The sequence below is a fragment of the Drosophila willistoni genome, assembly GCF_018902025.1.
Source record: "Drosophila willistoni isolate 14030-0811.24 chromosome 2L unlocalized genomic scaffold, UCI_dwil_1.1 Seg196, whole genome shotgun sequence".
Classification (NCBI taxonomy): domain Eukaryota; kingdom Metazoa; phylum Arthropoda; class Insecta; order Diptera; family Drosophilidae; genus Drosophila; species Drosophila willistoni.
Window position 1 is genome coordinate 2,534,436 of NW_025814048.1, and position 23,735 is coordinate 2,558,170.

Here is a 23,735-nt window from a genome sequence, read left to right on the forward strand (position 1 = left end):
CGCCGTCTCTTTGCCCTTTCCCCCGATCTCTCTCTCTCTCTCTCTCTCGTTACCCCAGTCTGACAGAAACTAAAAACTTGCAATTGTCCATAGAACTATGGACCATAGAGTGGTGGTTACACAGAAAGGGAATAAAAAGATGGAAAAGGACTGGCTAGATGGCAACTTACAAATTTAGATTACCAGCACAATTGCCACACACACATTGGCTCACACACACACACACACACACATATGTTTTTTTGGGGCCAAAATGCTGGCAAGATTGTTTAATTTCATTTAATTAAATAGCAAATATTCTACATGTCGCACTTAAATTTAGTTAAAGGCAAAAGTTTTCCTTTTAGTTTCCTCTTTTTGTTTTCTTTATACTCTTTTGCTGGATTCGACTAATTTGACATTGATGAAAATGTGTAAAATGAAAAGTGTCAGATTCACGTGTTGCTGTTCAATTCAATTAATTCATAATAAATAAAGTAAATAAATTAAAACATTGCCAACTCTCTGCATAAATGTATTAAGCATTAATAATCTGAGAGGAAATATTTTTAAAACATTTACTCATCTCCTTCACCCTCCCACTCTCTCTCTCTCTCTCTCTCGCTCTCACTCACTCTCTCTGTGTATTTTCGCGTGTGTGCACAGAGACATCATAAAATGACATCACTTTTAATTAATTTAATAAGCATTTTTAACAAACATTAATATAATTAATTTGCTTCGACTGAAAACACTTTTCATTTGCATAAAAATGAAGCCAACTGGCAAGTTGTGGAGGGGGAAAGGGGGTAAATTTGATACGGATTTGCGGTTTCAATTACAGATGAATGATGAATTATTTCCATATCCTGTACAAAATATAAATTGCATATCTAAGTAAATTCAATTAATAATTGACAAAACCAAATACATCAAACAAATTGCATACACAATTGGCTTAGGGTTAAGGGTTTTAGTATGTTTAAATATCAAACTAAATTCTTTGTATTTAATCTTACTTAATAAAAACGTTTATTAATTAATTACGTTTGTTAAAATCTTATCTTTTATGCTGGACCAAGTTCCTTTATGAACAGGCATAGTCCAAGATTACTCTACTCCAAAACTAGTTGAGAATCACAAATAAAAACACAAGTAAATACAAGTATATGTAAAGTCATTGCTTAAAGCTTCCGATAAATGAATTCATTGACTAAAAAAGATGGGCAAATATGTGCACCTGCTTCAGTCTGGTAAAAATAATTGAACAAAAATTGTATAAATTTATCGATAAAATTAATTACTTTATCGATATCAACTGTGACTAATAATGAAGAGCACTCTTAGAGTAAACACTCGTTTACTGTTTCAAAACTTAATTTTAAAAACGATCTGAATCATTAAATGATCTCATTCTACATGATATTCTTTAAGTAAATGCCTAAGACGTAAAAAAGAAGTGAGAAACCCCACTGTAATGGGACTTGAATTCATATTCTTTGGTTTCTGTTGAGACATTAAAGAAAATGCTAATAAAAATTGTTACATTGTATGTGAGAGACGGTTTTCCTCCATAATGTTGCTCGATTGTTTCCGTAGCCTAATAATTACCTTAAATCGAAATTATTAATTCAAAATATCAAATATTGAGATGGCTACAAATTGTTGACCTTTTGAAAACATGCCAAGTTTTTAACTACAAAGGTAACCTTTCAACTCAAAACTTTGCCAAAAGTTATTCCAATTCATGTGCAGTCAACATTTACTGATGGAAATGTTGGTAACACAAGCAGCTGTCAGTGGAGGAAATTTCACAGTTGATTGATTAAATATTGTTAAAACTAAACTTTCTCAATTTGCTTTAGAAGGCTCCTTGCTCTTTCTAATTCATAAATTTGCATACCAAAATAGTTTCAATTTCAGTTCTCGAGCCATCCCTATCCTTCCAGCCATCCATCATTCCGTTTTGCCGCTAAACATTTCAATTCCAGTCGATTAATTTGACTAATTGACCACCAAAGTTAACTATGTGAAAGATGATTTGTAATCCAAAATGGCTACTAAAGGGATAACTAACGAACTAACCATTTTCCGCGCCACCATTTTCATGTCCTCTAAAGTCCCCCCTAGCTCCAATCATTGCATGCACATGACACATCTCAGCGCGACGAAATATTTTGACGTTGCCGTGTAAACGTCAAATGCCAAAACAACTGATGAAGCTAAAGGACGACGATGAAGATGGCGATGATGAAGATGACGAAGAAGATGACAGCGAAACAAAGCTGAACTGAAGTTGAATTGCTAGTGTGGAAAAGGACCAGCCCAACCAACCCAACCACCACCCACTTTCTTCTAGTGTGTGTGTGTGTGTGTGTGTGGTGTTCTGTGTCCTGTGTCAAGCAATTTACAAGTCAAAGGACTGACAGGACAAGTTTCTGACAGCCAAACCAGCACGACAAAGAAAAGGAGGTTTACAAATAGCAAAAGATTTCATCACAATTGGCTTAATTAATACGAAAACGAATGTTGAACATGACAACTTGACGAATTCCAAGAATTTCCAATTTCTGAAAGCACAAAACCCACATAAGGTTAGAAATTCGTGCTTTTATTAATAAATCCTTTTAAGTAAAACTGCCCGAAATTGTACGGAATATTGTCTTAACCATAATAAATTGGTTTCAACTAATTCTAAAACTTTTTTTACAGGCTCTTTAAATTGGCTCAAGTCCTTTAAATGTTCTTTCAGTTCACTTAGCTCCTCTGGAGTTGTTAGTTCCTTAACCATGTGCATCAAAATGGGTTCTAAATCCTTTCTCTTGAATTTTTTACTACAAAAGAAATATGTTTAGATTAATTATGGATATAATAATTTCCTTTAAACTTACTTCAACATTTCAGCATGATCAAATATATGTTGCTTGGTCTCCCTGGCCACATTGTCACGTTTCAAAGCCGCTGTTACTGCCTGAATATAACAATCGCTGATGCTCTTGGTGTCTGAATGTATGGCATAGTCCAAGAACTCTTTCAGCTGTGAAAAGTTACTTGAGCAACCCAAACCCGAAGCAAAGGCGCTTTGTTGTGCTGGTGTAGGTGAATTCTTGAAAAGTTTCATCATTTGTTGAAAATCCCACGTAGTTCCTTTCTCTATGGCTATACAATAGACCAACTGGCGAAAGTTTGCTGGCACTGATATGCTTGAATCATTGGTATTAAGCATCACAGCCTGAGAGACACAATCATCGACATTGTAGAGACAAGACTGGGTATAAATGAAACGCCTAAAGGCAATCTCATTGACGGGTATCTCGATGCTATCAATCAATTTCAGTTTGGGTAAACGTCTATAATGTGGTGTCAATTGTTGTTTCAAATAAAGCTGAAAAAACAAAGATAAATTTATTTATATGCTTGTAAACAGAAAGGTTTGAGATCCTGAAATCCTGAGAACTTACATTAAAGTCCTCTGCTGCCTGATCCTTGAGTAAGCTACCATATTGTTGTAGTAAAGTAATACCCCTCTCGCAGGGCAAATAGTCCCTTTCGAGTTTCAAATACTCAAACAATTCGAATACCAGATCATAACTCTGTTCACCTAGAGCAGCCAAGGCTAAGAGATCATCCATTAACTGAACTCTATTTATTTTTGGTATGCCGCCATAATCAACTTCATTTTGTAGAGTATTAATAAGCATTTTCCAATTATGTTCATCATAATTAACACGATAAATGGCATAGACTTGGGGATTGAGTAGTAACCATTCCTTGGAAGTACCCACTTTCAAAGTTGTCTCATTGCTAGGACACTCTAGCCAATGATTGGGTTGAATATCTTCGAAATTTGGATCACTTTGACTAACAAAACTGAGAGGAACCCACCAGCATTGTGTCTCTAATTGTAGATTATTTTGCTGAATGAATCTCTTTTGATTGACTTTGACTTCTCCCTTCTTGTAGTCACGTTTAAGCGTGATCAATGGATAACCCTCTTGTAGAGTCCAAGAATCCATAACAACATTCAAATTGATATTCTCATTGGCTACCTCTTGAAGGCTACTAAAAAGATCCGTTTGCTCAACATTCTGATAGGCATATTTTTGCAAATAATTTCTTATGCCCTCAAAGAAGTTTTCAGTGCCCAATATTTTGTGCAACATTCGCATAGTTAGGGCTCCCTTCTCATAGACATACTTGGAAAATTGATCAAGCACTTCGGTAGAGTTCTTGACATCACGTGATATAGGTCGCGTCATGTTGGTGGCATCATGACGAAAGAAATAAGCCAAATCCTTGGTAATTTTTCCATCACTCCATTCCCATTGAGGCTGCAAAGCATCTAAAACCAAGTAGCCAAAATATGTGGAAGGTCCTTCTTTTAGCCACAGATCTTTCCACCATTTCATAGTCACTAGATTGCCAAACCATTGATGGCTGAACTCATGGGCCATGGTATTGCAATTGGTTTCCTTTTTCTCCTGCAAATCGTAAGCCTCATTGAAGACAAATGCATTCTCTTGGTATGTAACCAAGCCCCAATTCTCCATGGCTCTAAATTTATGAGTTGGCGAGATAAGCTGATCAATTTTGCTTAGGGGAAAATTCAATTGAAAAAAATCTTCCAAGTATTTGAGAATTTTGGGTGCCATTTCCACAGAAAAATCACTTTGATTAACAATCTTTGGCTGCAGCCAATTGCGAAAGACTACTTGATTATGGGTTAGACTTGTTACAGTTCCCGCATTGGTTAAATTGTGTATGGCATAGGCTACCAGATAGGTGGAAGTCCGTAAGAGTTGCTCATGGGAACACCAAATATAATCCTCTAGAAATTCACTGAAAAGCAAAAGAATTGTATTAGCTAAGATTAACATAGTATATCTTTTTTTCTAGCTTACTGCTTTTCACATTTTCTCACTGGAGTGTTACTTAAACCCTTATATTCCTTATGATAACCGAAGGTCACATTGAACGTTGCCTTCCAGTTGGGTTGATCGAAGCAGGGAAATGCCAGACGAGCAAATGTAGGTGAAAATTGGGTTACTGCCAAGTAACTAAAGAAAATGTAATCAATGATTAATCTAAAATCTATTATATTTCATTCTCTACTTACTGAGTTTTATACTTATTTTCTGTATCATTGTAGGAACTTTTGTAGTAACCCGTTTGACTTTCATTCAACTGTCCTTTGAAGGGAATTTCCAATATGTACTTCTCACCTGCATTTAGCTCTTTGCATAAATACATTATATAGAATTCATACTTCTCAGAAAGTTCTACATTTTCAATGCAATTGCTATCTCTAGACGATTTCACACTAATTCCAGTTTTATCTATGGTCAAGTTCTTGGCATGCAGAGTTATATTCTTTGTCGTTTGAAGTACCCATAAATCAATTTTTACCACTCCCTCGAAATATTGAGCGGTGTCATTTAAATGGGTTAAAATACGTAGATCATAATGTTGTGGCTCGAGGGTCTCCGGCAATAGATGATAGTCGTAGAGGGCCAAGACGCCGGGAAGAACTATAAATAAAATTTGTATGCTAAAACCAAACATTCTGTTTGGTAATAGATACGGTCATTAGATAAGAACTAATAAAAATAATGAACAATTTAAAAAAGTTACAGTTGGAAGCACTTGTGTGATGTGTTGAAATATTTATCATAATCGTTTCTTCCTTTCTACTTTGCTTCTATTTGCTAAGTTGCTTCGGATTTTGATTTATGACAAACCTAATTATCTATCTTAATGTCAAACCAAACCTTGGGAAATGAGCGAAACTGAAAATTTACAAAATTCTTGGCATTTTTCAAACCTTGATCTTTAAAGATTGACAGGCAAATTAAAGCGTTTTCGAACACATAAAATATATATTAGTGATCAGCTTCAACAGTTAAGCCACAGACAATAATAACTGTTATCAGAATTGATAATTTCCTATTCATTAAAATTCTGAATTTCTTGTACTCGTTTCACTTTGTGCATGGTGAAGTAAAGTCGGCGCGACTGCTTACTATTTGTACTTAATTTGTTTTTATTACATTGTGAATGAAGTGGAAGAAAGAATTGCTCTTTAAAATTGAAAGCAAAGTAATTAAAGTTAAAAAATGAAAAGAGTAAGTACCAAGTTTCATCGAAATGGTTTCTAAACTAAGGTCTTGGAGATAATCGAAAGAGACACACAGACGACTAAGGTTAGATCAACTTTGCATAACTCAAAACTAATTAAGAATTTAATTCTATACTTTGTACATCTTGAGCTTTAGTCTGAGTTTAATTTTCAACTACAATTCCCTTAAACATGATGAATTTTGTAATAAACAAAGTATTTGTTGGTCAGTAAATTCTTTTAAAATTTCCCATCCACATAGTGAACATTACTGGTTAACTTTTCAGACCAAACTTCAACTTCTCTTATTTTTGTCTGATACCAACAAAATTTAAAATTTATTCAAATTTCGATAACATTTGAAATGATTAGTTAAAGCTTTTTTCAATCAGTTGTCATGCGGTTAGATTTCAGTTTAGTTCTTGTATTAATTTTGTAGTATTTTTTTTTTTTTTGCTTTTATTCGAAAAAAAAATGTATATTAAATCCTTGCGAAGCCTGGGCTCTATGGCCAGTCCCACGAAATTAATTTGTCTAGTCAAACGACCGCACATCCAATCCTCAACGCCAGCATCAACCTCTTCGGGTGCCTGCTATACGAATCGTCGAGAGTTGAGCCACCTGTGTGCCCGTTTCAATCTGAAATGGACCATCATTGAGTTGCTCTGCAATTTGCGTAGTCGCTATTGGATGTGGAGATTGCATCGCATGTTGGATAAAGAGTTCTCCGAATCAGAATTCCTGCGGGGCACTCGAGAGGCAGCTGTCGTTATGATCGAGGCCATTCGACGGGCTGACTGGGCGTGCATACACAATTGCTGCACCACTGAGGGATCTTTGGATGTGTATAGTTTGGCTCAAAATGGCAAAACACCGCTAATGGATTTAATCAGATTTCAGTCACAACATCTGCGAGATGCCGTTCCCGTCAATGTGGCAAGAGATTGGATCGACGGCAAGTGCTATATCTTTGTCGATATGGCATTTATCGGTATAAGGAATATTCGAGATTTTGCCACCACTGCCGAACAAGACGAGATGATGGAATTGACGCAAAATGCATTAAGAGAATCTCAAATGCCCGAACAATTGGTTCCCTCACATAGTCGCATTTTTTTAGCCGAAATTTTAATAACATTTCGTCGTGAATTGATCAGCGATGCGGAGGAGGAAAGTGAAGGAGAAGGCGCGGATTGGCTTGTGGACGCCTACAAGGTGTTTCGTTTCAAGCTGGTCAACTTCAGTCCCGTAACATTGCAATGTCGTGTAATTGAGTTCTTAAAACCAGTTTAATCCCCCCTCTCACCTGCGTCCAATCACGTCTGGCGTTCCTCAACAAAATCGTCGGTTCAATGTACTCGCATTCAAATTCAATAATCTCCATATATTGAATTTCTCTAAATACAAAACAAAACACGTCTGTTCTCTACTTGAGACTAGCTCTGACTGATTATTTCAAAAGGTAAAGAGGGCCCATTTAAACTTCGAATTCCAAACGTTCCAGCACGTTAAGCACGTCATTTATCAATACTTTTACGAAACAAAACCCACAGGAACTACTCGCATGAAACTGAATAAAGTTTTAAGAAAAAATTATAGTGTAATTTTTATTAGTGTAGGTTTTCAATGGATCAATGCTATAAATTTGCTTGCTTTTATGCAACATTCTTTTTGTTAAATATCACCAAGTTCATAGTACATGTAGAACTCTTCGAAGTCTTAACAGCAATGGGTCAGAACATGAGTTAAAATTCTCTTTGCTTTAAGCCGAAAGCACTTAGTCATCACTTAATACAATACATCCATTTTTTAAACCAACCCTTCAAACGTAAGCGACGAATCGCAAATTTTTTACTTTTTATTCAAAAAAATTGTTAGTACTAAGGAATCTAGACCACGATATCCAACCCAAAGAAAGGTATCGTCAAATATTAAGGTGCTCTTATTTATTTGACGCGCACTGTTAGCTCTAATTAAGATATGAGATATGATTGACTTTTCAGGAGATGCAAAAAGAAAAATATTGCTTACCTTATTGTTTAAGATTAAACATCGTGGTCAGCTGATGGCTTCACCAAATTATTTCATTTATATACACAACATTTCTTTAAATAAAATCAGTTCATACTTTGAATTCAACGAATGAAGATTGGGTAATTTTCCTTCTCCCGGAATCCCTATTCATTTTGATACGGCTCGAAGGATCATTGTTCTTAAAACTGCTTATTATTTAAAAATTGTTTATATTTCATGCTCAGCGTTGGCTACTTGATACCGCGCCGCTGTTATAATCTTAAGTGTTTTCCACAGAGTGTGGATGCATGTTTTGTTTGGTTTTTAAGCAATACTTGCCATATGAATTTTTATGACTTATTTTGTTTATGTTTCGTTTTGTATATTTCTTTGGTCAATCTGATTTGGTGAAGCCATTTCAGCTGACCACGATGTTTAATCTTAAACATTATTGTTTCCTAACTTTGAATAAAATTAAGGTGTTAAGACCAACGCAGTTACCTAATCTGGATAAACACAAAGACTAGAATAAAATATCTATGGACTTAAAGAGTTCTAGTTTCATTTAGTACAAATTGTACTTAAGATGACAAATTTATTAATTTATTAATTTACTCTCGAAGCGTTAGTTCTATTAGTTTTTTCCAAGCTACTCAAACAATTTCGCAGAAAGAGGTTAAACTGTTCGAATAGAGCGAATGTGTACTTATTCGTTTAATTGACAAATTTGATGAAATTTCCTTTTCACATTGTTATTCATTTACGCAACTAGTTAGCTAACGATGTTCAAATTACTTTATTTTGCAAAACAGTAGCCAAAAAAAACCATTTATCAAATGCGAGGAGAACCTGCAATTCAATCCCCTGCGAACACACACACACAGAAATGTGTATCCGCCCATCCATTCGACCTTTTTAACGTAGTAACGCACTACTGGAAAACGAGTAAAAAAAAAACTATTCTCACACTTCTCGTACGAGAAATCACGCCATGTCGCTTTCGAAAGGAGGCAGCAGGCACACAAAAAATGTAGGACTTAATTAAAAAGCGAAAATGTGCTGCGATTTTCCGCTTTTTTAACGCCAACTGCAACAACTTCATGGCACCCCAAAAAAAAAAACCCCTTGTTGACATTACCAGGGCCAGGGCCAAGTGCACAAAAAGGCGACCAAAAAAAGAAGAAAAAAAAAACAGAAGCATACTTAGTGGCGACTTTCTGTTTGCTCCTGTTTCTTCTTGGCAGGAGCCATTTGAAATGTTGCCTGGGCTCAGCTCATGTGTCTTCTTATTTCATTTTTTTTCTTTGTCCTCCTGTTCACTCTCTCTGTACAAATTAAGGTTTTTCATTACGTGCCTCTTTTTGTTGTATGTATCTGCGTGTGTGTGTGTGTGTGTGGCAGGCAGCAGGACGACTTTTGTTGTTAATTAAAGTTACGACTAAAAATGGGAGAAAAAACCCAGAAATACTCAAGTGCTCATTAAAATTGAAATGTGACTGCCTCACACACACACACGCATGAGTTTTGTGAGGATGTTTATGAGAGTGAAACGTATAAAAGTCCTGTGGAACGCAAGCATCCAAAAACAAAGGTCACACAACACTTCATTTCTTTGTTAGGCCTTAAGTTGAGAATTCAATTAATACAAGCTTTTCTCAGGTACAAGCTATCCTCGGAAGCGAAACTTAAAAAAAAACGTAGACCTTTAAGAATGAAAATCGTATAGGCCAGGACCTCTCTTAAATGAATTTGATATCGGGAAGAAAGATCCTTAAAAGTCTGACCTAAAGATTCTACAAAATGTTGGTAAATGAATTACATCTCAGAAAAGGACGAAGTAACACTGGAGGACGAAGTAACACTCAGATCGGGATAGTTATACATTAAAGAATTCGATTTCAGTGATTCATTTGATTTTGATATTCTTACTCTCCCTTTTTTTGTGATATTGATGGCCAAAATAAGTTAAAAGGCCAGACTCAATATTTAGTCTTTTAGTTTAAACTAAACAAAACAGAGGAACTAAATGCGCTGTTTTTTATTGTTAGATTTAAAACCAAATACCATAAACAAAGAAAAACGAAAGGGTTCTCTTTAAAGAAGTGTCAAGTAATGACAATTAAATGTCTAAAATGATATACTATCCTTCAGGATCTCCATGGGTCTTGCAATTAGTAGGGTTTAAGCCGCAAACTAGTTTCATCTTTGTTTCACCGATACAAATCTTGTCTTATGTCAGTTAGTTATCTTATGCTGTCGGTTGTCGATTGTGTTGATGGGAAAACATTCTGCCCATAATGCCCACATGGGAATGTGATGGTGTGCGTGTGTGTGTGTGTTCGTTTTGGGATAACATCGGAAGGAAATCTAGGAATGTAAAATCGAATTGGCACTCAACAGCATTTGCCACTCACACAATTTGAAAAGGTTCAATTTGTTGGGGCCATATCCGTTAAGTTGGTTGATTGAAGACTTAAGTGGAAATCCCGGTTGCCATATTAATTAATACTTAAAACTTTCTCCTTTTGAACAGGAGCTGCCCTAATAGACTATGGTTGGGGATTTTTTTTTTTCCTTTTTTTTTTTTTTTGGTTTGTTAGCCAAACAACTTTATTCACTTTGTGTGCATTCCACAATCCACTACAAGTACCTACTAGGTAGTAGTCGTTGGTAATCCCCTTCCACACCCATCTCGCCAGAAAAGGAAAGGAAAAATTGGCAAACAACAGAAAGCCAACACAAATCGTTGTTCGGCAATTTCGAGGCACCCTAAGCCACCCTTTTTGCCATCGCATGAGAACCAAAAAGTCATGTGCGAAAAGAGAAACACTCAGGTGTGTAATTGCAATCCGAATTGGTCAAGTGTAACAATGTAAAGACGCCAACACACTTGCCAGGACAACAGAGAAAGAGCAGGGGAGAGTGAGAGAACGAGTGAGATGAGATGAGGTGAGGTAGTTTACACCTGCTTCGACTCCTCCTCCAACATCCGATAGAATCAATTTGATCCCTGAACTACTGCAGCTGCAAATGGAGAGAAGAGTGGTGGGTGGGGTTGGGTGTTTGGACAAGGGCGGTGAACTTTGTAGACGCTTGAGAAACAAAATCAAATTGCAAATTGCATCCGAAAATGTCACGTGCATGGACACATTTCGCCCACACCCTTCCTCTCCTGCTTCCACTTCTCCGCCCGCTTCTTTTCTCGTGTTTTTTTTTTCTGTCGTTAGTTCTTTTTTGGTCTTGTCGTGGACCATGCGCCGCCGGTTTTTGGCCTGACATGAAGAAAGGTTATTGCAATCTTCACTCCTCCCCACTCTAAACTCTGCTACGTCAGAGCAATCAATGGGCAACAGGACTAGACATGAACTCCCAAAGTGCATGTGTTGGATTCGTATACGTTTAGCTACCCAATATGCACCTGCTGCCATTCCCCCCCTCCCTACTAATATCTTCATCTCACTTTGCCGCATGGTGCATCAGCGCATTGAAGAAGGCGTTGGAAATGCAAGCGGGAGATCTGGCAACCATTCATTATGTTGACCACGCTGTCGCATTTGCTACGTGACATTTTGCTAACTGGCCAAAAAGAGAGAGAGCTACACACACACACACGCACACACACACACACAGAGACAGGACTGAAGGATTTTGGAGCCATTGTCAACTGCAAATGCGTCGAACATCATTGAAGCTGAAGCAGGATGGGGGGAACGTACGGTTTCTTGGGGAATGGTCCAGCCAGTTGTCGCGCTAGATGATGGCAATTGTATCAGCGATGAGACAAGTTCAAATTATGTATAAATAGGTATGTACATACATATGTACATATTGAAATCAATCTAATATTTCATGTGGAACGAAGGATGACCGATTGTGTTCAGGATGACTGCTAAATATGTTTATTGGAGATTGGGAATACTGAAAGGAAACGCGGAAACGATTGATTTATTGCATGGGAGATCACTAGATATTTGGAACTTATTTGCACTAGGGATGGTTCACTTTACAAGCAATAGAACTAGTGAAGAGAAGAATAGAAATACAGAAGTAAAATAGTCTGGAAAGTGTCGACTAGAGTAAAGATTTTCAATGTCGAATAGGAAACAAATGATAGTAGCAATAGCTAGATTTAAGAATTGTCCGTAATTTGCAATCACGGTTTCAATTCAGATAATAAATAAATAAATAAATAAATAAATAATATTTTAGATCCTTTACTATTTAGCATATGTTTCAGATAGATTTCTACAAACTATCTCCAAAAACTTGTACCATTTCTTTTTTAAATGAGTAATGTTCACTAGGCTTGGCGTTTTTTTGAAGCATTAGATGCTAAAGTGTTTTTTATAATTTTATCTAGTTTTAAGATTAAGTTCTAGAGTTTGTGTTAAGTTTTCCAGTCGTATTACCATAGACATGAACTAAGGATATTTTCTCGCATCCCTAGCCCCCCATAATCGAAGACAAAACATGCCATCTCCTTTGTCCACCCACCCATAGATGCACTTTCTAACCCACAAGTCGAGCTGCTAATGTGAGCTTTGGGAACGTGAGATTCACTCGAATTGGCTTTGGCTTTGTCTGGGCCTTAATCACAGGAACAGTTGCATTCGCCGCAGTCTATTCTGTCCGCATCTCCGGATGCTATTGTCGGATTTCTTTGGACCACTCAAATATGTGCGGGCTCATCATCCTCATCATCATTATCGTCATCATCATCAGCAGCAGCCATCCAAGCGAATGTGATGTACGTACGTATGCTGGGCGATATGTGAAGTTCATCCTATTGGCCAAATTTAGCCAATTGCATTGCCATTACAATATATACAAAGTTATGGCAAATGCTTCTCTAGAGACGGATGAGATGGAAAGAGAGAAAGCCCCTTAACTGCATTGCAGCCATTGGTAGGAGCAGAAGGAGCCAGGAGGATTTGTATTGAAGATTGCCATACAAGGCCAGCTTCAAATTACAAGTAAATAAACCCACCAGAACCAGCAGCAGGCACCAGGCACCAGCTCAACCAACGCCTGAGTTGAGTTATGAACGTGCTGGGAACAGGAACAGGAAAAGGAAACGAAACACCCACAATAAAGCCATAGAGAAGGAGATGCAGGCGAAAGACTAGTAGTACTACGAAGCAAAGTAAATGTGCAAACATTTATTTATGTGGCCTGCTGCCATGGAGCACTTTTAAAGCACTTCAATTCCCTCGATTGCAGAAGAACAAAATCCCCAGCCCCGGCTCCGATTTACCCCGATCTGAACATTTTGGTCAATGGACGAGACGAACGAGAATAGATACAAATGACAATAGGCAACACATAGTAGAGGATGCAAAGGAAGGAGCAACTCATCCAGGTGTCTGTGTGCGTGTGTGTGCCAACAGGAGGAGGACGAGGCCACATCGAGAATTGTGCCAAATTCAAAATTACGAATTTCTTGTCTATGTGGACTTTTGTGTCTTGTGTCTGGCTTCTACCTGTGCGTGTCCATTTCTCTTTAATCGAAAATGGAATTAAATGTTTTGCAAACATTTCCCATTCCCCAACAACAACAACAACAACAACAACAACAACAAGGGCAACAGCAGCTAGCAGCTGGTGCTTGGGCCATGGGATCGACCTCGTCCTACTCTTGGTCTTGGTTATAAATTAAATTTTATGGCCCAATACTATCCACAAATTGCGCAAAGTAAATTCTGATGGATTCGTATCGCTTTATGCAATTCATTGTAAGTAAATTTTATGAAAAGGCATATGATAATATTTAATTATGCGAATTAAATTTACAATATTTTCTGATTTTCAACTTTAAACTAATCCTAATCCTTCAAAAATGTGGATTTTATATAGTTAGCATATTGTAATTTGAAGACAACTTTACTTTGATATGGAAAAACAGTTATACAATTTTTTAAAATTATCTTGTGTCCATTTTGGAAATTTTGGTATCTTCAAAAGCTTAAAATTATTAATAAAGCATATTGATGATTTATTTACCAAAAGTTTTTTTAACAAGGGTGTTAGTCTGGCTATTTCTTATGGGATTGCTCTAAAGTATATCAACATTGACATTTTCGAAAGATTTATACAATTTTTAATGGTGGAAAAATTTTGATTTCTGAGCCAAAAGTGTGTTAATAATTATTATAATTCATGAAGTTATAAAATATACCTAGAATTCAATTAAATTAGGTAGAATTCTACAAAATTCCTGATAAAATTATTAGGAAAATATACAAGAAGGATCGTGGAAGGATTATCAAAACCTTTTAAAGACAGTTTCTATCAAATAGTTTTTGATATACTTGTTAATAAAAAAGTTTTCAAATATTTCTAAACGAATTACATTGTTTCATGTTGTTTTATTGTTTATTTAATGAATATATTTTTACAATTTATTTAATTGATTGATTTTTTCAAGAAAATGGCTGCCAATTTGTAAGTAATGCTGAGTTTTCCAATTCCCTACTTTGTCTTTTATTTCTTGGCTGTTTTAAGTTTCTCTTTGCTAAAAAATTACGAGGTCCTGCGGGTGAGTGGCAACAATTCCATCGTCCACTACATGGTGAAACCAATGCATGGGGAATTAAAAGCAGCCCAAGTCCTGAGTTTGAATGTACGACGCCAGCGAATGCAAGAACTCTTGGATGCTGAACATGAACTGGAGACGAGACAAATGTCCCATCTGGGGAGAAGCCGCATTAAGGATTGCTACCATCCATGTGAACCTTTTGGCCTAAAATTGGCTAAACAACAGCAAATATCTCTCCGAAAACCTAAATTGTTTGTTCTTTAAAAATAGTAATGTCTAAGGATGATTTGTGCTGCAACTTTTGGCAGGGGACGAACTGAAATTGTGACCCCAAAAGTTGTGGCACAATGGCATCTAGACTCATTTTAATATTTTTCTTTATTTTTATTTTCTATTCTTTTTTTTTTTTTTGTTATTCTTTTGCGGTCAACTTGTCTCGGGCCCAAGATAATAAATTGATTTCGTGGGCTTTGTTTTAGGGGGTTTCATTAATCTATGTTTGTGCCAAGAGGCTGCTGAGGCACGCCCCTTTTAGTATTTGTTGTTTATTGTTTATGTTTAATGAATGGAAGAGCAGAAAGCCGAACAGTTTTGTGTGAGAGACACATGGAGCGAAACCCTTTCTATATACATATATATGCCAGCTCAGGGAAGTAGAAAAGAAGAAAGACGGAGAGAAAGAGGGGTTTAAACTGATGACTGAAAGTCATAAGAAACTATCCTCAAGAGGAAAAATATGAAAAATTTGTACCCCCTAAAACCAATAAGCCAAATTTCGATATCCAAGAATTACTCTTCCTCCAAAGTGCTCGATTTTATTTTGTAGATCTTCATTTAAAAATATTTTATTAAACAACATAAATGTTCCTTCTCAAGTCATGTCTCTGGCTTATCTCTGTTTCCCACAGAAATTTGTTTTGCTTGCCACACTCACACAACACCGACACCGACACACACACAAAGGACATGATTATCATGAGGATACGCCACTTGTAGTATTAATTGAAAGCTAAAAAGGACTTGTGTTTTTTTCGGCTTAGCATTTTTATGGCTCTATCATCATTTGTCATTGTCAGCAAACGGAGTGTGAATATTTCGCCATTCTCTGGGCCAATAAGTAGGATCCGATAAGGCTTATGGAATGGGCCAGCTATTATGTAAGATATTACCCCGCTCTCTTCCTCTCTCCCTCTCTCTCTCTCTCTCTCTCTATGGTCCTGTCTGGTTTTCTTTCAATGCACTCAGTTGCACTTCCCTTTTGAACTTTCCTGTTTTAGTTTCTCATATTTTTTTTTTTTCTTTTTTTGTGTGCAGTCAGCGATGCGCTAATCAAATTATAAATTGTGCCACATTGGAAAGTCATTCAATGCAGAATTTTCTGCTCAGGCATTTAGACATTGTCATCAGCACTGAATTTTGATTCAATGGGAAATGAAATGGTCGGGAAGGGAGAAGGGGTAAGGGGAAAGGACACGAAACGAATTGCTGGCCCTCATTTTGCTGGCCCTTACTCTTCATTCTCCTCTCTTATTTTTATTTGCAGGTAAAGGATGGGGTAGGACTCCATGGAAGGCTCAGGTGTTGTTGCCTGCAGTTAAAGCCTTTCCACATGGGGGGCATTAAATGAATGGCGGTTCTCTTTAATTAACAATTTGCATTTGGTTTTGCTCTGCTTTTTGCGCTCATATGGCTCGTATGGCCGGCCTTCTCTCTGTTCTCTCTGCATTCGCTGTATGTTTTGGCCCAGGCTGCTTTTGTTACACTTAATTGCTGTTTACATTCGGGTAACTGTTATTTTATGTTAACGTTAACTTGCAATAACAAAGAGCCATGGCAATGTAATTGAACAAAGGATAAAATGACCAAAAATGCCCACAATTCGAAAGGTTCTATATGCTTGTCATGAAAATTAAAGCGAAAGTGTCTATAATCGAATCTCGTAAGAGCTTACCATAACTTTGCACCCTTATGTCTAGAAGTATTTAAAGAACAATTAGTTAAATCTCAGTATTTCAGTGAAATCTTCCATCATATAGGATATAGCCTTTAATATAAGAGTGCTCGATCTAAAGTAGTAGTTTTCACTATCAGACTTCAAAATTTGTTTGACCATTATTTATAATATACCCTCTTTTTTAGTTGGTCGTTATAATAATAATAGAATTATTATACTTAATTGATTTCGATGAATACATGGAATTCCATAAGTGTTATCGATGGTCTGTTTCGTATTCCTGGGCATAAATGACAGTAGGTATATAAAAACGTTGGTCTTGAAATTAAGCTATGCCTCTGATTTCGATAAGTTTAAAATTCGTTGATCTCAATAATTTTAAACAAAGATCATGCGAAATTTGAATGTAAACAAACAAATGTTGAAGCGAAATCGAAAAGTACTTGAAATCCAATTGTTTTGTCATGAAAAGTGTTGATTTCATTACTGATTTATTTATTTATCAAATAAAGAACAATTCTATTGAGAAATTCAATTACTTGACACTAGATATTTTCAGAATTGCTTTGCCAGAGACGTTAATTACATTTTGTATTTGTTGTTTTCTAAACGAATTCAAATCGCAATAAAAACGTTCTTGTATTTCATTTCTTACAAAAATTTGAAGAAGGAAAAACAGTGCAAAGTAAAAATCCATTAACACAAATCTTGTTTTTTTTTCTTTATTTTCTACTCGTATTTTCTACCTTTTTGGCTTTGGTCATTCATACACATTCCGTTCTTAGTAAGTTTTCTACGGGTTTTTTTTTTTTTTTGACTCTCTCTTTCTTTTGCTACTGCAATCACCTTTGTGATTGTGCTTTGCTTTTCAGCTTTATCGCAAAATGCTATTCAACAATTTTAGCTTTGTGCACTAAAAGTATTAAATTTCTTCAAATATTCTCGGTATAATCCGTAGCACTTCCGTTTGCATTCACAGGCTTTCAGGTGTCGTTGCTGCTGTGGCCAGGATTAGGAGTCGGTTGGATGTGGGGGAAGAGGAGTAACATTTTGTGGTCAACTCCCACTTTGCTCCACTCGTTTCTAAGTCCCAACACAACAACTAAAATATAAATGCTTTTTGCAGTCATTTCTCGTCATTATTGTGGCAAGCGTTTAGCTGTAAACGCCTTTTTGTATTCATAGTTGATGCTATGCTTTTGCTGATTGTCCTGCCGCCTCCTGGCCTGCATTGGATTGAATTCGCTTCCTGCCTGTGTCCCATCATCCAAGCTCGCTCCTCCAATGAGACTTTTACAGTTTTGCTGCATTTCCGTTTAATTCTGTAATATTCATTTTAATTCATTTATTTCGACCGATTTTAAGTAAGAATTTTATCTAATTCAAATATTCGACTGAAAGGAATTTGAATGGGAATTCCCATATCTATACATCGATATAAGGACACATTCTAAAAGATTCTTAATAACATTGTCTATTGTAAAACTAGAAGAAAATTTGAGGTATTCCTAATAAAAGACTTTAAATTAAATGTTTTAAAAAGTATTGGCTGATTTAAACAGTTTTAAACAAAACTTTAAACCCTCTGAATTATAATTTAAGTGGGCTCGGTTAAGGATCCTCTAATGTTTTTCGGCTTTTCTGTCTATAGAGTTTTCGGCTATGGAATGCAAAAGATCCTTTTACGACTTTTTAATGATTTTGCGTGACTAATATGAAAACGGTATTAAAAGGGTGTACGACATCGGTGATGTTTGCCAAATTAAATTGTAAGAATAATATTTATATCACTTTCAAAGTTTTCATGAAGTCAGTATTTATTACCTTAATGTCTTTATACAATCCAAATTTTTATTTTGTTTAAAGTTTATATTTAAGTTGTGAAGGCATAAGGCCTATGCCTATTTAAATGATTGCTACAACAAAGGTTTCATTTGTTTTTAGAAAGGCAATGTCATCTATTTTAAAACTAGGAGCTTGTGACTAAAGGAAGCTAACTTGAATGTGGCACACATTGAAAAAAACAAGCGTTGTTTGTATAATATTAATAATTAAATGTCCACAGTACTTAAAAATTAACTGAAATATCAGCATTTGCTCCTCCAATGCCACCAATTTGGGTATTCTTAACCTGATACTATTTTGGTATTGAGATTTCTTTTCAAATTTAGATTAGCACCAAAAAACCTTTATATTTTCATTACAAACATTTGCAAAAAGATAACATTTTACGTAGTATGCATTAACGTAAATAAATGGTTGATGTATGTATGTACATATATTTTAATTACTTATGTATTCATATATACATACATACATACATATGTACATACAAATGTATATTAAATATTTCCCCCAATAACAATTATAAATTATTGACATCGGACCCCTTATCGATAACAAATTCAGCTGTAGTAAAAACACATATCAAATTACTCGCATGTGTTTTTTATCATTTGTCAGCAGAAAAAGGGTCTTCCCCCTAAATGTGGTGAGCTCTAACTACAAATATAACAAATACATAGACAAGGGTGCGGCTGTTGTTATCATTTTTAAATAAGTTGGCAGGCTAGCTAAAAATATCAACAAGGTGGCGCACTATTTGCAGCAGACAATGACGTCAAATATGAAAACTTAACCAAATTTTTAAAGTTAAAACTAGGTTTTTAACATAATAATAAGAATATTGTTTAAAAAATATTTTAATTTCAATAAGTTATAACATTGTATGGTCACATTACTGCGTGATTGTCAAGCAATGATATCAATGACGTCACGAATGTTCAGCTGCTTCAGCTGAGTGATCATACGTTTCAAGTCAGTCAATGAAGCCAGTCGGTTGAACGGGAAGGAAGAAATAGGAACATAAAATGAAATTGGCAATAATTTGCTTATATCTTTTTGTAATATCCAAACCAAGTTGCAGCCATGTGATATCGGAAGCACTGGACATATTACGTGTAGTAAAAGATATAACAGCGGACATACTACAGATCTGGGATGTGGTGGAGAAGGTGCCTCATGATACGGATATCGAATTGCCCATATTGCAGGACAAACAACGCAAAGTTATGCAACGCATCGATCAGATCAATCAACATATAACTAATTTGGAGAAATGGCAAAACGAACAAAACATCATGATTATTGAGAATTTGACAAGGATCTTTGAGAAGCAATCGATGCTTTCCATTCGACTGCAGAATATTCAGACATCCACCAGAGCCATCAATTATCGATACAGCCAATTCGAGGATTATCAAAATCTCAAAAACAAATTGGAGCCCATCACATTGCGGAGATTTGCCGAAAAGAATGTTGATCCCGGCTCGGATTCTTTGGATTCCATGTTGCAAGTTTTGTTTAATGATTTCTTTGGGATCGATAATAAGAATACGAATAAGGACGACATCGAGGATTCCCTGTTAAACCATCTGACGAAAAATTATGAATCATCAACGGATCAAATTTGTTTCCATAAAAAATCAGCTCAACAATATGCCTATGAACTCTTTGTAAAGGTATCTTTAACTGAACTTAAGGCCTATACTATGGCGGAGTTCTCCTGGATAACTCTGCGTAGTCAGGGCTTGGGTAACTATACGGAGGAGATATCCCTGATGCGTCAGAATCGTGAAAGTCGTCTCAATATGTCTCGATTGGTCTTAAATCAGATCATGTCCGACAGTCAACGTGTCTACTGGCGCTGCGATCCCGATGGAGGATATATTTTGGGTAAAACTTATGATGAGATTACTCGCTTGCTTCAGGGCTATTTGGAAAATGAGGTCAATTTGAATGAGAATCAACAATGCTGGAGCACTTGCAATAATTACTATGAAACCCAACAATTTGGATGCTATCAACCGGAAGAGGAATATTGCGGCAAACAGAAGAAATGCAATGGAAAGCTCTACAATTGTCGTTACATCGATTCGGATATGTGGGTATGTCCCAGTGCAGAGAACTCCACGCATCGCTACAAGCATATTGAATTTGAGAGTGGTACAATATTGGGTAAAATATTCCCACAACCCCCACCCAATCCTGAACAATGTCAAACGGAGATGGAAAAGGTGGAGTCCTGGTGGCGTTATCTACTTTGGCACTGCTCGTATTGCTTCTGCTTATGCGATGAGAAAGGTCCTCAATCGGACCGATTCTTTAACCTTCGTGACACAATTACCGATTATCAAAATGGTCGCGTGGCCACTGGGATCCGTTTTGTCAAGAGTCAAAGAGTTTTTCATTTGCAATTGCAGCAGGGACAGCTTCTGCCCAATGGTGCCATCAATGGATCATCACTTGAATGGCTGCCCATTGATTCATATGACCCGGACAATGTGGATGTTCGTAATGGAATTGACTATCACATCCTCTCCTTTGATAGTCGCACTCTAGATCTGGATGAGGTCGTCTCGGAATCGCATAGCAGCGATCATGTGGTCACCGGTGTGCGCCTTCGTATGCTTGGCAAACATCTCAATTTGGAAGTACGTTTCAGTGAATATAATTTTACTACGGGTCGCCTGCTGGATGCCAAGAACAAAAGCTTTTGGTTAAGTAACGACAACACCGATGTATCTGGCACAAAGAGACGTCAACGATTGTGGCTCAATAATCCCGACTTACCCATCAATTCCAAATTAAAATCACTGCCTCTTTCATCAACCAATCAATTCATGGATTTCTTCGCTTCCAGCCCAGAGTCGGATGCTTCGCAAAGTACTGTGCCATTTATTGATATTCAGGATGTGGTACCCAATCCAGTGGTTCCACTAACTGGCCTGGGTCTATATCATAAGGGACGTGAAGGTTTTGGTGGCTTCTTTGCACCCAAAGTAATTACCTATGACATATCCAAGAATTTTTTGAAACAACTTAATTAACTTTTGACTGATATAATACTCTCTTTAATTTTTTTCTACTCATTTTTTGTAATATGTCAAAATCATACTAAAATAAACAGCAACAAAAATATTAATACATTCGTTTTTCTTTGACACATGTGATACATTTTTTTAATATTTAATTATTACCGCTCGCCATTTAATCGATAACTGCTGCTATCGATAGATAGTCCCCCACATTGCCTATCGAAGCCGGGCCCCCAAAAAGTTTTGACTTTGTGACATTGAAATTGAAGCTACCATTACCCGTTTAACCACATGCTATTGTCATTGGTGCGTCGTTCACGCTGTCTAATCTCATCAATTGGAACTTTTAGTACTTCATCAACAGTTAAAATGAGTGAAACTATTTCGCTGGATCAGGCCAAGAAATTGGCAGCACGCGCCGCTGTGGAAGAATGGATTATTGAAGGCGAAACCAAGATTGTGGGCATTGGCAGTGGATCGACTATAGTCTATGCAGTGGAACGCCTGGCGGAACGTGTGTGGAAGGACGGTGAACTATCCGATCTGATTTGTGTGCCAACCTCTTTTCAGGCACGTTCATTGATACTCGATCACAATCTGAATTTGGGAGATTTAGATCGTTATCCCATATTGGATGTGGCCATTGATGGAGCCGATGAGGTGGACAGTCGCATGGTTTGCATCAAAGGTGGCGGCGGTTGTCTAATGCAGGAGAAGATCGTTGCCGCTTGTGCCAAACGTTTTGTTGTGGTTGCTGATTATACGAAGAAATCCTTACGCCTTGGCGAGCAATGGTGCAAAGGTGTTCCCATTGAGGTGGCTCCGATCGCCCATGTGCCCATCAAACTGAAGATTGAGGCCATGTTCGGAGGCGAAGCTCACTTGCGCATGGCCAAGGCAAAGGCCGGACCGATTGTCACCGACAATGGCAATTTCCTGCTGGACTGGAAATTTGTGGCCAAACGGGAATATGACTGGGATGAAGTGAATCACGCCATCAAAATGATTCCCGGTGTCATGGAGACGGGTTTATTTGTGGGCATGGCGCACAAATGCTATTTCGGTATGGCCGATGGCAATGTCAAGGCGCAGGTCAATTCAAAATGATGACTGAATAGTGTTAGTTTTTAAGTTTGTTCATTTTGAATAAATCCACAAATGTTAAACAATTGCACTATGTGAATTCTAAAATTTTATCGTTATTAATTCATACGTTTGTCATTTGTTAGTCTTCTCCTGGTATTAAAAATAAATAATTTACATAAAGGAACTACTTGAAATAGCTATCCATGGACATCAAAATGATTTCTTGCTGCGTCCCGGCAGCAATGTCTCCTTCATATAATTGAATAGCGACAGTAATCCCTGCTTTTTATTCCTCGAGAAGTAATTGCTAACCACATCTGGACTGCCCAGACGACTCTGCTCATTGACAGTGGGCAAAACACTGTCGTTGGCGCTTAACGAAACAAAAAGGCCAAACGGCACCATCCACATGCAAATGGTGAAATAGGCCAGAACCTAAGAGGAGAAAAGAAATAGATTTTATCAATGATCTTTAATCCCTGCTCCTGGCCTCGGCTCACCTGGGTAAAAGGCACATAGACGCTGGTGAAGTACTGAAATGCCAATGCATGATTGATCACCAACATGATTAGGGAGCCAATGAAAGGCACCGACATCAGTCGGATAAAGGGAAACCCACCCATTATGCTTAAATGGAAACCTTGAGCCAAGAAGCCACATAGCAGCATTGTCCAAGGGAAATCCTCAAAGGCCATCAGCATGATGTAAACAAATATGGTGAAGCTGATCATGAATAATATTACTTTGCGTGCTGGTGTTGTGTACTCCTCCGCTAGCTCGGCCAGATAATAAAGACCAGCCACTAGATAAATCCAGAATTGCAGACGTCAACAATGAAAAGATTAGGCGAATAAAATATAATTAACTGCCCATTGATTGCTCACCTATGGACAGAGTGATGAATGTGATCTGTATGCCTAATGATATCCAACTGAGTATAAACAGGAAACCCATATTATCTATTATATATTAAATGTATGTTTACGTTAAAAACAAATCAAGGCAATAAACCGAAACAAAATAGAGCTGAGGAACATCGATGTTATCGATGTTTTTGTACAAAGTGAAACATCGATACTTTTTATCAACGAAGGGTGTAAATTAATTACTTTGCACGATAAGCAAACTCAAGTGGTTCAGATGAAGAGATTAGGTGGCCTAATTATTGAATTATTA

General features: G+C 36.9%; 5 protein-coding genes across 5 annotated transcripts; 3 read left to right on the forward strand and 2 right to left on the reverse strand.

The window, feature by feature from the left end:
- Positions 1 to 2,569: 2,569 nt before the first annotated feature.
- On the reverse strand, positions 2,570 to 5,541 carry LOC6639659 (aminopeptidase N). Its single transcript, XM_023181935.2, has 5 exons — positions 5,096 to 5,541; positions 4,881 to 5,036; positions 3,441 to 4,818; positions 2,871 to 3,364; positions 2,570 to 2,813 (listed from the first exon to the last, which is right to left on the reverse strand). Exons 1-5 carry the CDS (start codon positions 5,539 to 5,541, stop codon positions 2,594 to 2,596), a joined length of 2,694 nt encoding a protein of 897 aa, XP_023037703.1. The 3' UTR covers positions 2,570 to 2,593.
- Positions 5,542 to 6,476: 935 nt separating this feature from the next.
- LOC6639633 lies at positions 6,477 to 7,523 on the forward strand. Its single transcript, XM_002062648.4, has one exon. It carries the CDS (start codon positions 6,569 to 6,571, stop codon positions 7,385 to 7,387), a length of 819 nt encoding a protein of 272 aa, XP_002062684.3. The 5' UTR covers positions 6,477 to 6,568; the 3' UTR covers positions 7,388 to 7,523.
- An 11,880-nt stretch (positions 7,524 to 19,403) lies between these two features.
- LOC6639766 lies at positions 19,404 to 21,580 on the forward strand. The gene has a single exon (XM_002062647.4). It carries the CDS (start codon positions 19,467 to 19,469, stop codon positions 21,483 to 21,485), a length of 2,019 nt encoding a protein of 672 aa, XP_002062683.1. The 5' UTR covers positions 19,404 to 19,466; the 3' UTR covers positions 21,486 to 21,580.
- Positions 21,581 to 21,603: 23 nt separating this feature from the next.
- On the forward strand, positions 21,604 to 22,664 carry LOC6639764 (ribose-5-phosphate isomerase). Its single transcript, XM_002062646.4, has one exon. The coding sequence runs from the start codon at positions 21,765 to 21,767 to the stop codon at positions 22,578 to 22,580; it is 816 nt and encodes a 271-aa protein (XP_002062682.2). The 5' UTR covers positions 21,604 to 21,764; the 3' UTR covers positions 22,581 to 22,664.
- LOC6639887 (protein TEX261) lies at positions 22,653 to 23,597 on the reverse strand. Its single transcript, XM_002062645.4, has 3 exons — positions 23,444 to 23,597; positions 23,060 to 23,361; positions 22,653 to 22,994 (listed from the first exon to the last, which is right to left on the reverse strand). The coding sequence occupies exons 1-3, from the start codon at positions 23,511 to 23,513 to the stop codon at positions 22,770 to 22,772; spliced, it is 597 nt and encodes a 198-aa protein (XP_002062681.1). The 5' UTR covers positions 23,514 to 23,597; the 3' UTR covers positions 22,653 to 22,769.
- Between the last annotated feature and the right edge of the window lie 138 nt (positions 23,598 to 23,735).